This window comes from Orcinus orca, chromosome 5, assembly GCF_937001465.1.
Source record: "Orcinus orca chromosome 5, mOrcOrc1.1, whole genome shotgun sequence".
In the NCBI taxonomy this organism is placed as follows: Eukaryota; Metazoa; Chordata; class Mammalia; order Artiodactyla; family Delphinidae; genus Orcinus; species Orcinus orca.
The window spans coordinates 83509554-83525745 of record NC_064563.1 but is presented as its reverse complement, the minus strand read 5'-3'; the positions used below and the strand labels follow the sequence as shown (position 1 = coordinate 83525745).

The following is a 16192-nucleotide window of genomic DNA, read 5'->3' as shown; positions in this document are numbered from 1 at the left end:
GTTTAAAAAAAAAAAAGAATAATGAATGAGGGGACTACTGATGAATGAAGTAGATGTGCTAAAAAAGTCAACCAATATTCATGCATTTTTCTTGTGTACAGTAGTAGCATTCCTATTCTGAGTAACTGGAGTATTTTGGGGTTTTGCAGGTAATTAAAGTTCACCAAAGTACTGTAACTTCCTATCTGGAGGATATAATACTGAACACTGAAGAGAATACTGCAGAAGAACAAGCCAGGGCAGAAATAGAGAAGATGGCTGAGGAAATCAATGACATTGCTTATGAAATGGAAAGCCGGTGTGTACCAAGGGGACAGATGGTGGGATGGACAGCCTTTTGCTGTTACTCATATGTATTCTTCAAGAGCTTAAGATTTTACCACCAAGGAGAAACAAATATATAACTCATGCTTCAGTATGCATTGTTTTAGCAGCAGCCAGCAGGCCTGTACCTTTGTATGGTAAGAGCATTGGGAATAGAATTTTCAGTTATCCTCTGCAGTCTGGAGCACTTTCATATTTCTTACTTTTAGAATATCACAAAGCATGAAAGCAATGTGATTAAGTATGTCCAATTTTACTTGGACATCACCGCAGAGTTTCTGGCTTCCATTTGTAAGTTGTATCTCTAACACTCCCGTCCTGGTAGGCAGGCTAAGTGAAGGACAAATTTGGATTTTCCATGGAGTTAACCAAACTCACCAGGAATGTGCTACTTCAGATCACTTAAGGAAAAGGCAGTGGTGGGATTTGAGCGGTGGAGTTCCTTACACAAACAAGGAGGATCCAAGTATAAATCGGCAGCTCAAGTAAGGCAACAAAGGAAATACTCGTTTAATTTGTTTTTTACTTTTTAGTCGAACTCAGCTTCAGTCAGAGGAGATCGTTGCCGAGTTGGTTTATAGTTTCCTGATCCCAGAGTTGCAAAAGGACTTTGTCAAAGAAAAAGGTAAGCCAATGCAAATGTTCCACGTGATGATCTGGTTTTTTTTTAATTTTATTTATTTATTCATTCTTTTTTTTTTTTTTTTTTTTGCGGTACACGGGCCTCTCACTGTTGTGGCCTCTCCCGTTGCGGAGCACAGGCTCTGGACACGCAGGCTCAGCGGCCATGGCTCACAGGCCCAGCCGCTCCGTGGCATGTGTGATCTTCCCAGACTAGGGCACGAACCCGTGTCCCCTGCATCGGCAGGCGGACTCTCAACCACTGCGCCACCAGGGAAGCCCGTGATGATCTTTTTAAAGGTAGAAACTATTTTCAATACTCCAGAGATTTAAAGCTGAGCAGAGGTATGGGGAAAATTCTGAAGGAGAATCACTGCATTTTCTTATTTCAGAGGTCAGGTTCCCTCGATGCTGTCTGACTGCAGAATATAATCACCTCTGGTATGGATAGGTGCAGTTCTAATAAGTTTGATGGAGCGTCAAAATCCAAACCTTCTTGAAGAGGCAATTCCCGAGGGGTGGGATGGAGGGTTGGTGGTGGGGGGGAGGCTCGAGAGGGAGGGGATGTATGTATACGTACAGCTGATTCATTTTGTCTACAGCAGAAACTAACACACCATTGTAAAGCAACTATACTCCAATTAAAAAAAAAGAGGCAGTTCCCAAATTCCCAGAAGAGGTGTATTTTGGTTGTTGTTGTTGTTTTGGTTTGGTTTTTATTGAAATATAGTTGATTTACAATATTATGTTAGTTTCAGGTGTACAGCAAAGTGATTCAGTTTATATATATATCTTCTAATTCTTTTCCACTGTAGGTTATTACAAGATACTGAATTTTGTTCCCCAGGCTATACAGTGAATTGTTGTTTATCTGTTTTATATATACTTGCTTTATCTGTTTTATATATACTTGTCTTAACATATACTTGTGTATATGTTAATCCCATACTCCTAATTTATCCCTCCCCCACCTCTTTCCCCTTTGGTAACCATAAGTTTGTATTTTGTAATTTGATTTTTTTTTCAATGTAAAGCAAATGTTGAGAATATACAGGGTTTTCCAACTGTAGTAGCCTTTTGCAGGCAGGGCATGTGCAAGGCAGGTGTTGAAAAGCTGAGAAGCCTGACAGACCTAAATTGACTCTGCAGCTCTGCGTGAGTCACAATATCTCCTGTTCCTGCCAGGACTGATCTCAGTATAAATATCCTCACTTATCGTTTGCCAAAAGTGGCATGTTTTTAAAGATTGATGCTTTTAGTCGATAGAGAAGGAGAAAAAATATGTGTTTTTAAAAACAGTGTTCTTCCGGAGCTTTCAGACTATTGGTGACAGTCCTGATCCCATAGGGAAGGATGCAACCAGAAGATTAATATTTAAGTGATAGGGAGGGAGGGAGGGAGGGAGACGCAAGAGGGAAGAGATATGGGAACATATGTATATGTATAACTGATTCACTTTGTTATAAAGCAGAAACTAACACACCATCGTAAAGCAATTATACCCCAATAAAGATGTTAAAAAAATATATTTAAGTGAAATAAGAGCTTGGGAGGCTTTAGAGTTTGCAGGGGAATTCTAGACAGGTTTAAGAGAAGTGTTAATATTTAAGATCACATAACCAGTGAGAAAGGAATGGTAGTTCTAATGCATTGGACGAGAACAAAGAAATATCTTGTTTTCCCATTACATGATTGTACTTTTTTAAACCAGTACCCACCCCAGCAATAAGCATCTAGTTTGTTCCCGGTGTGTTTTCCTATAAATAGCAGTGAACACCCTGGTCATGCTTCTGAGAGTAAACTCCTAGCAGTACAGTGCTGGAAATAAGGTATGTGTGTTTTATATTTTGATAGATACCACCAAACTGCCCCCACAAAAAGATTGTTCTAATTCATACTCCCATCAACAGTGTATGATAGTGCCTCTACCAACAAAATTTAATTTTGTTAAATTGAATCAAATAATATTTTTCTATCACCTTATATTATAAAAGGGATCTTATGTTTTCTAGATCCTTAAGAAAACATGCAACTCCTTGCTCCTTCTCCTCTGTCCAAGGTGAGGCCAACCTGCTTCAGATCAATTCCACCTGAGGGAACTGAAGGAGGGGGGAAATCCTCTGTTTAATAGTTACTAGTTTGTGACCCCCCTCCCCAGCTTCTCCTGGCTCTGAGGGGAAGGAGCTGGAGGGGGCACGAGATGTAAAGGAATCAGTGGGACTTGTCTGTGGGCAAGCTGGGCAAGTCCTAACCTCTTCACTTTGTGTGGATGTAGCCCAAACGAAGAAAGCCACCTGGACAGGGAGCACACACTAGGGCCTTTTGTTTCTCGTTCCAAATAAGACATCCATGTGTTACACTCTTTACCCCAAATTAAGTAGTATTACATACAGACCGTTTGAGATATCTCATTATTAATTTTTATTTGGATGAATTAAAAAAAATTTTTTTATTGAGGTCTAGTTGATTTATAACATTATATTAGTTTCAGGTGTACAACACAGTGATTTAAAATTTTATAGATTATACTCCATTTAAAGTTATCATAAAATATTGGCTATATTCCCTGTGCTCTACAATATATCCTTGTAGCTTATTTATTTTATATGTGGTAGTTTGTACTTCTTAATCTCCTACCCCTATCTTGCCCCTCCCAACTTCCCCTTTCCTCACTGGTAACCACTAGTTTGTTCTCTATATTTGAAGATCTGTTTCTGTTTTGTTAAATTCATTTGTTTGATTTTTTTAGATTCCACGTGTAGTGAAAACATACAGTATTTGTCTTTGTCTGACTTACTTCATGAAGCATAATACCTTCCAGGTTGATCCATGTTGTTGTAAATGGCAAAATTTCATTCTTTTTATGGCTAGATAGTATTCCATTGTGTGTGTGTGTGTGTGTGTGTGTGTGTGTGTGTGTGTGTGTGTGTGTGTTTACACACACACACACACACACACCCCATGTCTTTTTATCCATTCCTCTATTAATGGACACTTAGGTTGCCTCCATTTCTTGGCTATTGTAAATAATGCTGCTATGAACATTGGGGTACATGTATCTTTTCCAATTAGTATTTTCATTTCTTCAGATACATACCCAGGAGTGGGACTGCTGGATCATATGGTAGTTCTATTTTTACTTTTTTGAGGAACCTCCATACTGTTCTCCAAAGTGGTTGCATCAATTTAAATTCCCACTGACATTGCATGAGGGTTCCCTTTTCTCCACACCCTCTCGAACATTTGTTATTTGTGGTCTTTTTGATGATAGCCCTTCTGACAGGTGTGAGGTGATATCTCACTGTGGGTTTGATTTGCATTTCTCTGATGATTAGCAATGTTGAGCATCTTTACATGTGCCTGTTGGCCATCTATATGTCTTCTTTTTAAAAAAATGTTTATTCAAGGGACTTCCCTGGCAGTCCACTGATTAAGACTCTGCACTCCCACTGCAGGGGGTGTGGGTTTGATCCCTGGTAGATGAACTAAGATCTCGCATGCCACGGCCAAAAAAAAATGTTTATTCAAGTCGTCTGCCCATTTTAAATTGGGTTTGTTTTTCTGATATTGAGTTGTATGAGCTATTTATATATTTTGGATAATAATCCTTTATTGGTCTTATTATTTGCAAGTATTTCTCCCATTCAGTAAGTTGTCTTTTCATTTTGTCAATGATTTCCTTTGCTGTGCAAAAGCTTTTAAGTTTAATTAGGTCCCATTTATTTATTTTTGCTTTTCTTTCCTTTGCCTTAGGAGACAGAGCCAAAAAATATTGCTACAATTTATGTCAGTGTGTTCTGCCTGTGTTTTCTTCTAGGAGTTTTATGCTTTCTGCTCTTACATTTAGGTGTTTAATTCATTTTTCATTTAATTCATATATGGCCTTTATTATGTTGATGTATGTTCCCTCTACACCCACTTTGTGGAGGAGACGTTTTATCATAAATGGATGTTGAATTTTGTCAAAAGCTTTTTCTGCATCTATTGTGATGATCATATGGCTTTTATCCTTCAGTTTGTTTTTTAAATTTAATTTTTATTTTATATTAGAATATAGTTGATTTACCATGTTGTGTTAGTTTCAGGTGTACACCAAGGTGATTTAGTTATACATATACATATACCCATTCTTTTTCAGATTCTTTCCCCATATAGGTTATTACAGAATATTGAGTAGATTTCCCCGTGCTATACAGTAGGTCCTTGTTGGTTAGCTATTTTATATATAGTAGTGTGTTAATCCCAAACTCCTAATTTATCCCCCCCACACCATCTTTACCCTTTGGTAACCATAACTTTGTTTTTGAAGTTTGAGCCTGTTTCTGTTTTGTAAAGAAGTTCATTTGTATCATTTTTTTTATATTCCACATATAGGGGATATCATATGATATTTGTCTTTTGTCTGACATCAGTTAGTATGATAATCTTCAGTTAGTATGATAATGCCATGTTTCTGAATATGGTATTATTTTTTAATGGCTGAGTAGTATTCCATTGTATATATGTACCACATGTTCTTTATCCATTCCTCTGTTGATGGACATTTAGGTTGCTTCGGTGTCTTCACTGTTGTAAATAGTGTTGCAATGAACTTGGGGTGCACGTATCTTCTTGAATTGTGGTTGTCTCCAGATATATGCCCAGGAGTGGGATTGCTGGGTCATATGGTAGTGCTATTTTTAGTTTTTTAAGGAACCTCCATACTGTTCTCCATAGTGGTTGTACCAATTTAAATTCCCACCAACAGTGTAGGAGGGTTCCCTTTTCTCCACACCCTCTCCAGCATTTATTGTTCGTAGACTTTTTGATGACAGACATTCTGGCCATTCTGGTGTGAGGAGGTACCTCATTGTAGATTTTTTTTTTTTTTTACATCTTTATTGGAGTATAATTGCTTTACAATGGTGTGTTAGTTTCTGCTTTATAACAGAGTGAATCAGTTATACATATACATATGTTCCCATTATCTCTTCCCTCTTGTGTCTCCCTCCCTCCCACCCTCCCTATCCCACCCCTCTAGGTTGTCACAAAGCACCGAGCTGATCTCCCTGTGCTATGTGGCTGCTTCCCACTAGCTATCTATTTTACGTTTGGTAGTGTATATATGTCCATGCCACTCTCTCACTTTGTCACAGCTAACTCTTCCCCCTCCCCATATCCTCAAGTCCATTCTCTAGTAGCTCTGTGTCTTTATTCCTGTCTTACCCCTAGGTTCTTCATGACATTTTTTTCCCTTAAATTCCATATATATGTGTTAGCATATGGTATTTGTCTTTCTCTTTCTGACTTACTTCACTCTATATGACAGACTCTAGGTCCATCCCCCTCATTACAAATAGCTCAATTTCGTTTCTTTTTATGGCTGAGTAATATTCCATTGTATATATGTGCCACATCTTCTTTATCCGTTCATCCGATGATGGACACTAAGGTTGTTTCCATCTCCGGGCTATTGTAAATAGAGCTGCAATGAACATTTTGGTACATGACTCTTTTTGAATTATGGTTTTCTCAGGGTATATGCCCAGTAGTGGGATTGCTGGGTCATATGGTAGTTCTATTTGTACTTTTTTAAGGAACCTCCATACTGTTCTCCATAGTGCCTGTACCAACTCACATTCCCACCAGCAGTGCAAGAGTGTTCCCTTTTCTCCACACCTTCTCCAGCATTTATTGTTTATAGATTTTTGATGATGGCCATTCTGACTGGTGTGAGATGATATCTCATTGTAGTTTTGATTTGCATTTCCCTAATGATTAATGATGTTGAGCATTCTTTCATGTGTTTGTTGGCAGTCTGTATACCTTCTTTGGAGAAATGTCTGTTTAGGTCTTCTGCCCATTTTTGGATTGGGTTGTTTGTTATTTTGTTATTGAGCTGCATGAGCTGCTTATAAATTTTGGAGATGAATCCTTTGTCAGTTACTTCATTTTCAAATATTTTCTGCCATTCTGAGGGTTGTCTTTTGGTCTTATTTATGGTTTCCTTTGCTGTGCAAAACCTTTTAAGTTTCATTAGGCACCAATTGTTTGTTTTTATTTCCATTTCTCTAGGAGGTGGGTCAGAAAAGATCTTGCTGTGATTTATGTCATACAGTGTTCTGCCTGTTTTCCTCTAAGAGTTTGATAGTTTCTGGCCTTACATTTAGGTCTTTAATCCATTTTGAGCTTATTTTTGTGTATGGTGTTAGGGAGTGTTCTAATCTCATACTTTTATATGTACCTGTCCAGTTTTCCCAGCACCACTTATTGAGGATGCTGTCCTTCATCCACTGTACATTGCTTCCTCCTTTATCAAAGATAAGGTGACCATATATGTGTGGGTTTATCTCTGGGCTTTCTATCCTGTTCCATTGATCTATATTTCTGTTTTTGTGCCGGTAACATACTGTCTTGATTACTGTAGCTTTGTAGTATAGTCTGCAGTCAGGGAGCCAGATTCCTCCAGCTCCATTTTTCATTTTCAAGATTGTTTTGGCTATTCGGGGTCTTTTGTGTTTCCATACAAATTGTGAAATTTTTTTGTTCTAATTCTGTGAAAAATGCCAGTGGTACTTTGATAGGGATTGCATTGAATCTGTAGATTGCTTTGGGTAGTAGAGTCATTTTCACAATGTTGATTCTTCCAATCCAAGAACATGGTATATCTCTCCATCGATTTGTATCATCTTTAATTTCTTTCATCAGTGTCTTATAATTTTCCGCATACAGGTCTTTTGTCTCCTTAGGTAGGTTTATTCCTAGATATTTTATTCTTTTTGTTGCAGTGGTAAATGGGAGTGTTTTCTTAATTTCACTTTCAGATTTTTCATCATTAGTATATAGGAATGCAGGAGATTTCTGTGCATTAATTTTGTATCCTGCAACTTTACCAAATTCATTGATTAGCTCTAGTAGTTTTCTGGTAGCATTTTTAGGATTTTCTATGTATCGTATCATGTCATCTGCAAACAGTGACAGCTTTACTTTTTCTTTTCCAATTTGGATTCCTTTTATTTCCTTCTCTTCTCTGTTTGCTGTGGCTAACAGTTCCAAAACTATGTTGAATAAGAGTGGTGAGAGTGGGCAACCTTGTCTTGTTCCTGATCTTAGTGGAAATGCTTTCAGGTTTTCACCATTGAATCGGATTTTGGCTGTGGTTTGTCATATATGGCCTTTATTATGTTGAGGAAAGTTCCCTCTATGCCTACTTTCTGCAGGGTTTTCATCATAAATGGGTGTTGAATTTTGTCGAAACCTTTCTCTGCATCTATTGAGATGATCATATGGCTTTTCTCCTTCAATTTGTTAATATGGTATATCACGTTTATTGATTTGCGTATATTGACGAATCCTTGCATTCCTGGAATAAACCCCACTTGATCATGGTGTATGATCCTTTTAATGTGCTGTTGGATTCTGTTTGCTAGTGTTTCGTTGAGGATTTTTGCATCTACGTTCATCAGTGATATTTGCCTGTAGTTTTCTTTCTTTGTGACATCCTTGTCTGGTTTTGGTATCAGGGTGATGGTGGCCTTGTAGAATGAGTTTGGGAGTGTTCCTCCCTCTGCTGTATTTTGGAAGAGTTTGAGAAGGATAGGTGTTAGCTCTTCTCTAAATGTTTGATAGAATTTGCCTGTGAAGCCATCTGGTCCTGGGCTTTTGTTTGTTGGAAGGTTTTTAATCAGAGTTTCAATTTCTGTGCTTGTGATTGGTCTGTTCATATTTTCTATTTCTTCCTGATTCAGTCTTGGCAGTTGTGCATTTCTAAGAATTTGTCCATTTCTTTCAGGTTGTCCATTTTATTGGCATAGAGTTGCTTGTAGTAATCTCTCATGATCTTTTGTATTTCTGCAGTGTCAGTTGTTACTTCTCCTTTTTCATTTCTAATTCTGTTGATTTGAGTCTTCTCCCTTTTTTTCTTGATGAGTCTGGCTAATGGGTTATCTATTTTGTTAATCTCCTCAATGAACCAGCTTTTAGTTTTATTGATCTTTGCCATTGTTTGCTTCATTTATTTCTGATCTGATCTTTATGATTTCTTTCCTTCTGCTAACTTTGGGGTGTTTTTGTTCTTCTTTCTCTAATTGCGTTAGGTGCAAGATTAGGTTGTTTATTCGAGATGTTTCCTGTTTCTTAAGGTAGGATTGTATAGCTATAAACTTCCCTCTTAGAACTGCTTTTGCTGCAACCCGTAGGTTTTTGGTTGTCGTGTCTTCATTGTCATTTGTTTCGAGATATTTTTTGATTTCCTCTTTGATTCCTTCAGTGATCACTTCGTTATTAAGTAGTGTATTGTTTAGCCTGCATGTGTTTGTATTTTTTACAGATCTTTTTCTGTAGTTAATATCTAGTCTCATAACGTTTGGTCAGAAAAGATACTTGATACAATTTCAATTTTCTTAAATTTACCAAGGCTTGATTTGTGACCCAAGATATGATCTATCCTGGAGAATGCTCCATGAGCACTTGAGAAAAATGTGTATTCTGTTGTTTTTGGACAGAATGTCCTATAAATATCAATTAAGTCCATCTTGCTTAATGTATCATTTAAAGCTTGTGTTTCCTTATTTATTTTCATCTTGGATGATCTGTCCATTGGTGAAAGTGGGGTGATAAAATCCCCTACTATAATTGTGTTACTGTCAATTTCCCCTTTTATGGCTGTTAGTATTTGCCTTATGTATTGAGGTGCTCCTATGTTGGGTGCATAAATATTTACAATTGTTGTATCTTCTTCTTGGATTAATCCCTTGATCATTATGTAGTGTCCTTCTTTGTCTCATAATATTCTTTATTTTAAAGTCTATTTTGTCTTCTATGAGAATTGCTACTCCAGCTTTCTTTTGGTTTCTATTTCCATGGAATATCTTTTTCCTTCTCCTCACTTTCAGTCTGTTTGTGTCCCTAGGTCTGAAGTGGGTCTCTTGTAGACAGCATATATATGGGTGTTGTTTTTGTATCCATTCAGCCAGTCTGTGTCTTTTGGTGGGAGCATTTAGTCCATTTACATTTAAGGTAATTATCGATATGTATGTTCCTATTCCCATTTTCTAAGTTGTTTTTGGTTTGTTATTGTATGTCTTTTCCTTCTCTTGTGTTTCTTGCCTAGAGAAGTTCCTTTAGCATTTGTTGTAAAGCTGGTTTGGTAGTGCTGAACTGTCTCAGCTTTTGCTTGTCTGTAAAGGTTTTAATTTTTCCATCAAATCTGAATGAGAATCTTGCTGGGTAGAGTAATCTTGGTTGTAGGTTTTTCTCCTTCATCACTTTAAATATGTCCTGCCAGTCCCTCTGGCTTGCAGAGTTTCTGCTGAAAGATCAGCTGTTAACCTTATGGGGATTCCCTTGTGTGTTATTTGTTGTTTTTCCCTTGCTGCTTTTAATGTTTTCTTTGTATTTAATTTTGACAGTTTGACTAATATGTGTCTTGGCATGTTTCTCGTTGGTTTTATCCTGTAAAGGACTCTCTGTGCTTCCTGGACTTGACTGTTTCCTTTCCCATATTAGGGAAGTTTTCAACTATAACTCTTCAAATATTTTCTCAGTCCCTTTCTTTTTCTCTTCTTCTTCTGGGACCCCTATAATTTGAATGTTGGTGCGTTTAATGTTGTCCCAGAGGTCTCTGAGACTGTCCTCAGCTCTTTTCATTCTTTTTCTTTATTCTGCTCTGCAGTATTTATTTCCACTGTTTTATCTTCCAGGTCACTTATCCGTTCTTCTGCCTCAGTTATTCTGCTATTGATCCCTTCTACAGTATTTTTAATTTCATTTATTGTGTGGTTCATCATTGCTTGTTTCCTCTTTAGTTCTTCTAGGTCCTTGTTAAATGTTTCTTGCATTTTGTCTATTCTATTTCCAAGATTTTGGATCATCTTTACTATCATTATTCTGAATTCTTTTTCAGGTAGACTGCCTATTTCCTCTTCATTTGTTAGGTCTGGTGGGTTTTTATTTTGCTCCTTCATCTGCTGTGTGTTTTTCTGTCTTCTCATTTTGCTTATCTTACTGTGTTTGGGGTCTCCTTTTTGCAGGCTGCAGGTTCGTAGTTCCCGTTGTTTTTGGTGTCTGTCCCTAGTGGCTAAGGTTGGTTCAGTGCGTTGTGTAGGCTTCCTGGTGGAGGGGACTAGTGCCTGTGTTCTGGTGGATGAGGCTGAATCTTGTCTTTCTGGTGGGCAGGTCCACGTCTGTTGGTGTGTTTTGGGGTGTCTGTGGACTTATTATGATTTTAGGTAGCCTCTCTACTAATGGGTGGGGTTGTGTTCCTGTCTTGGTAGTTGTTTGGCATAGGGTGTCTAGCACTGTAGCTTGGTGGTCGTTGAGTGAAGCTGGGTGTTGGTGTTGAGATGGAGATCTCTGGAAGATTTTTGCCGTTTGATGTTACATGGAGCTGGGAGGTGTCTTGTGGACCAGTCTCCTGAAGTTGGCTCTCCCACCTCAGAGGCACAGCACTGACTCCTGGCTGCAGCGTCAAGAGCCTTTAATCCACACGGCTCAGAGGAAGAGGGAGAAAACGTAGAAAGAAAGAAGGAAAGAAAGAGGATAAAATAAAATAAAATGAAGTAAGGTAAAATAAAATAGTTATTAAATTAAAAAAATTTTTTTTTAAAAAAGTAAAACAAAAAAAACGGACGGACAGAACCCTAGGACAAATGGTGAAAGCAAAGCTATACAGACAAAGTCTCACACAGAAGCGTACACATACACACTCACAAAAAGAGGAATAGGGGAAAAAATAATAAATCTTGCTCTCAAAGTCCACCTCCTCAGTTTGGGATGATTCGTTGTCTATTCAGGTATTCCACAGATGCAGGGTACATCAGGTTGACTGTGGAGATTTAATCCACTGCTCCTGAGGCTGCTGGGAAAGATTTTCCTTTCTCTTGTTTGTTCTCACAGCTCCCGGGTTTCAGATTTGTATTTGGCCCCGCCTCTGCATGTAGGTCGCCGGAGGGCGTCTGTTCTTCGCTCAGACAGGATGGGGTTAAAGGAGCCGCTGATTCGGGGGCTCTGGCTCACTCAGGCCTGGGGGAGGGAGGGGTACGGAGGTGGGGCGAGCCTGCGGCGGCAGAGGCCAGCGTGACATTGCACCAGGCTCAGGCGCGCCGTGCGTTCTCCCGGGGAAGTTGTCCCTGGATCCCAGGACCCTGGCAGTGGCAGGCTGCACAAGCTCCCTGGAGGGGTGGTGTGGATAGTGACCTGTGCTTGCACACAGGCTTCTTGGTGGTGGCAGCAGCAGCCTTCGCGTCTCATGCACGTCTCGGGTCCAAGCTGATCGCCGCAGCTCGTGCCCGTTTCTGGAGCTCCTTTAAGCAGCGCCCTTAATCCCTCTCCTCACGCACCAGGAAACAAAGAGGGAAGAAAAAGTCTCTTGCCTCTTCGGCAGGTCCCGACTTTTCCCCGGCCTCCCTCCCGGCTAGCTGTGGTGCACTAACCCCTTCAGGCTGTGTTCACACAGCCAACCCCAGTCCTCTCCCTGGGATCTAAGCTCCGAAGCTGGACCCTCAGCTCCCAGCCCCCGTGTGCCCCAGCGGGTGAGCAGACAAGCCTCTCGGGCTGGTGAATGCTGGTTGGCACCGATCCTCTGTGCGGGAATCTCTCCGCTTTGCCCCTCGCACCCCTGTTGCTGCGCTCTCCTCCATGGCTCCAAAGCTTCCCCCCTCCGCCACCCGCAGTCTCCGCCCCCGAAGGGGCTTCCTAGTGTGTGAAAACCTTTCTGCCTTCACAGCTCCCTCCCACTGGTGCAGGTCCCGTCCCTATTCTTTTGTCTCTGTTTTTTCTTTTTTCTTTTGCCCTACTCAGGTACGTGGGGAGTTTCTTCCCTTTTGGGAGGTCTGAGGTCTTCTGCCAGCGTTCAGTAGGTGTTCTGTAGGAGGTGTTCCACGTGTAGATGTATTTCTGATGTATCTGTGGGGAGGAAGGTGATCTCCACATCTTACTCTTCCGCCGTCTTCCCCAAGCTCTCATTGTTGGTTTGATTTGCATTTCTCTAATAATTAGTGATGTCGAGCATATTTTCATCTACCTTTTGGCCATCCATATGTCTTCTTTGGAGAAATGTCTATTTAGATCTTCTGCCCATTTTTTGATTGGGTTGTTTTTTTTTAATATTGAGCTGCATGAGCTGTTTATATTATTTTGGAGATTAATCCCTTGTCACTTGCTTCGTTTGCAAATACTTTCTCCCAGTCTATGGGTTGTCTTTTTTTTTTTTATGGTTTCCTTTGCTCAAAAAGCAAAAGCTTTTGAGTTTAATTATGTCCCATTTTTTAATGTTTGTTTTTATTTTCATTAATCTAGGATGTGGATCCAAAAAGATATTGCTGTGATTTATGTCAAAGAGTGTTCTGCTTGTTTTTCTCTAGGAGTTTTATAGTATTCGCTCTTACATTCTAGGTCTTTAATCCATTTTGAGTTTATTCTTGTGTATGGTGTTAGAGAATGTTCTAATTTCATTCTTTTACATGTAGTTGTCCAGTTTTCACAACACCACTTATTGAAGAGACTGCCTTTTCTCCATTGTATATCCTTGCCTCCTGTGTCATTGATTAATTGACCATGAGTGCCTGGGTTTATGTCTGGGCTTTCTATCCTGTTCCATTGATCTATATTTGTTTTTGTGCCAGTACCATATTGTCTTGATTACTGTAGCTTTGTAGTATAGTCTGAAGTTGGGGAGCCTGATTCCTCCAGCTTTGTTTTTTGTTCTCAGGATTGCTTTGGCTATTCAGGGTCTGTGTTTCCATACAAATTGTAAAATTTTTTGTTCTAATTCTGTGAAAAATGCCATTGGTAATTTGATAAGGATTGCATTGAATCTGTAGATTGCTTTCGATAGTACAGTCATTTTCACAGTATTGATTCTTCCAATCCAAGAACATGGTATATCTCTCCATCTGTTTGTGTCATCTTTTTGATTTTTTTTCATCAGTGTTTGATAGTTTTCTGTGTACAGGTCTTTTGCCTCCTTAGGTAGGTTTATTCCTAGGTATTTTATTCTTTTTTGTTGCAATGGTAAATGCGATTGTTTCCTTAATTTCTCTTTCTGATCATTCGTTGTTAGTGTATAAGAATGCAAGAGATTTCTGTGTATTAATTTTGTATCCTGTAACTTTACCAAATTCATTGATTAGCTCTAACAGTTTTCTGGTGGCATCTTTAGGATTTTTTAGGTATATTATCATGTCATCTGCAAACAGTGACAGTTTTACTTTTTCTTCTGCAATATGTATTGCTTTTATTTTTTTTCTCTGATGGCCATGGCTAGGACTTCCAAAACTATGTTGAATAATAGTGGTGAGAGTGGACATCCTTGTTCCTGATTTTAGAGGAAATGCTTTCAGTTTTTCACCATTGAGAATGTCTGCTGTGGGTCTGTCATATATGGCCTTTATTATGTTGAGATAGGTTCCCTCTATGCCCATTTTCTGGAGAGTTTTTATCATAAATGGTGTTGAATTTTGTCAAAAGCTTTTTCTACATCTATTGAGATGATCATACGGTTTTTATTCTTTAATTTGTTAATATGGTATATCACACTGATTGATTTTCATAATATTGAAGAATCCTTGTTTCCCTGTGATAAATACCACTTGATCATTGTGTATGATCCTTTTAATGTGTTGTTGGATTCTGTTTCCTAGTATTTTGTTGAGAATTTTTGCATCTTTGTTCATCAGTGACATTGGTCTGTAATTTTTGTGTGTGTGTGACGGCTTTGTCTGGTTTTGGTATCAGGGTGATGGTGGCCTTGTAGAATAATCTTGGGAGTGTTTCTCCCGCTGCAATTTTTGGAAGAGTTTGAGAAGGATAGGTGTTATCTCTTCTCTAAATATTTGATAGAATTCACCTGTGAAGCCATCTGGTCCTGGACTTTTGTTTCTTAATTTTCAATTTTATTACTTGTGATTGGTCTGTTTATATTTTCTATTTCTTCCTGGTTCGGTCTCGGAAGGTTATCCCTTTCCAAGAATCTATCCATTTCTTCCAGGTTGTCCATTTTATTGGCATATAGTTGCTTCCCTTTTTCATTTCTGATGTTATTTACTTGGGCCCTTTCTCTTTTTTCCTTGATGAGTTGAATAAAGGATTTATCAATTTTATCTTTTCAAAGAAACAGCTCTTAGTTTCATTAATCTTTTCTACTTTTTTAGGAATAGGCTCTATTTTATTTATTACTGCATGGATGTTTATAATTTCTTTCCTTCAACTAACTTTTGTTTGTTCTTCTTTTTCTAGTTGCTTTAGGTTTAAGGTTAGATTCTTTGAGACTTTTCTTTCCTGAAGTAGTCTTGTATCACACTATAAACTGTCCTCTTTGAGCTGCTTTTGCTGCATCCCAGAGATTTCAGATCACTGCATTTTTTATTTCATTTTTCTCCATGTATTTTTTTAAAATTTCTTCTTTGATTTCTTCAGTGATCCCTTCAGTGATCCATTGGTTGTTTAGTGGCATATTGTTTGGCCTCCACATGTTTTTTTGCTGCTTTTTCTCGTACTTGGTTTCTAGTCTCATAGAGCTGTGATCAGAAAAGATGCTTGATAAGATTTCAATTTTCTTAAATTTACTGAGACTTATTTTGTGGCCTAGCATGTAATTTATCCTGGAGAATGTTCCATGTGCACTTGCAAAGAATGTGTATTCTGTTGCTTTTGGAATGCGTGTTCTATATAAACATCTATTAAGTCCATCTGGTCTAGTGTGTCGTTTAGGCCATTGTTTCCTTATTAATTTTCTGTGTGGATGACCTGTCCATTGATGTAAGTGGGGTGTTAAAGTCCCTAGTACAGTAAGTCTCCTACATAGGAACGAGTTCCCTTCCGAGAGCACGTTCATAAGTCCCATTTGTTCCTTAAGTCCAACAAAGTTAGCCTAGTTACCCAACTAACACAATCAACTATATAGTACTGTATTGTAATAGGTTTATAATGCTTTTCACACAAATAATACATTAAAAACACAAAAAATATAGAAAACATTTTTAATCTTACAGTACAGTACTTCAAAAAGTACAGTAGAAGGGCTTCCCTGGTAGCGCAGTGGTTGAGAGTCCACCTGCTGATGCAGGGGACGTGGGTTCGTGCCCCAGTCCAGGAGGATCCCATGTGCTGCGGAGTTGCTGGGCCCGTGAGCCATGGCTGCTGAGCCTGTGCATCCGGAGCCTGTGCTCCGCAACGGGAGAGGCCACAACAGTGAGAGGCCTACATACCGCAAAAAAAAAAAAAAAAAAAAAAAAAACAGTAGAGGAGTACAACAATTGGCACACGGGGC

General features: G+C 38.8%; 1 protein-coding gene across 7 annotated transcripts in view; it reads left to right on the top strand.

Moving 5' to 3' along the window:
* The window catches only part of CFAP91 (cilia and flagella associated protein 91), a 154653-nt gene that overhangs the window by 106936 nt on the left and 31525 nt on the right, over positions 1 to 16192 (top strand). For all 7 annotated transcript variants that reach the window (XM_033403302.2, XM_004278531.4, XM_033403299.2 and 4 more), the window contains 2 exons: positions 150 to 298; positions 858 to 949. In XM_033403302.2, the coding sequence (XP_033259193.1) occupies positions 150 to 298; positions 858 to 949 (241 nt within the window). The remainder of the gene's footprint in view (positions 1 to 149; positions 299 to 857; positions 950 to 16192) is intronic.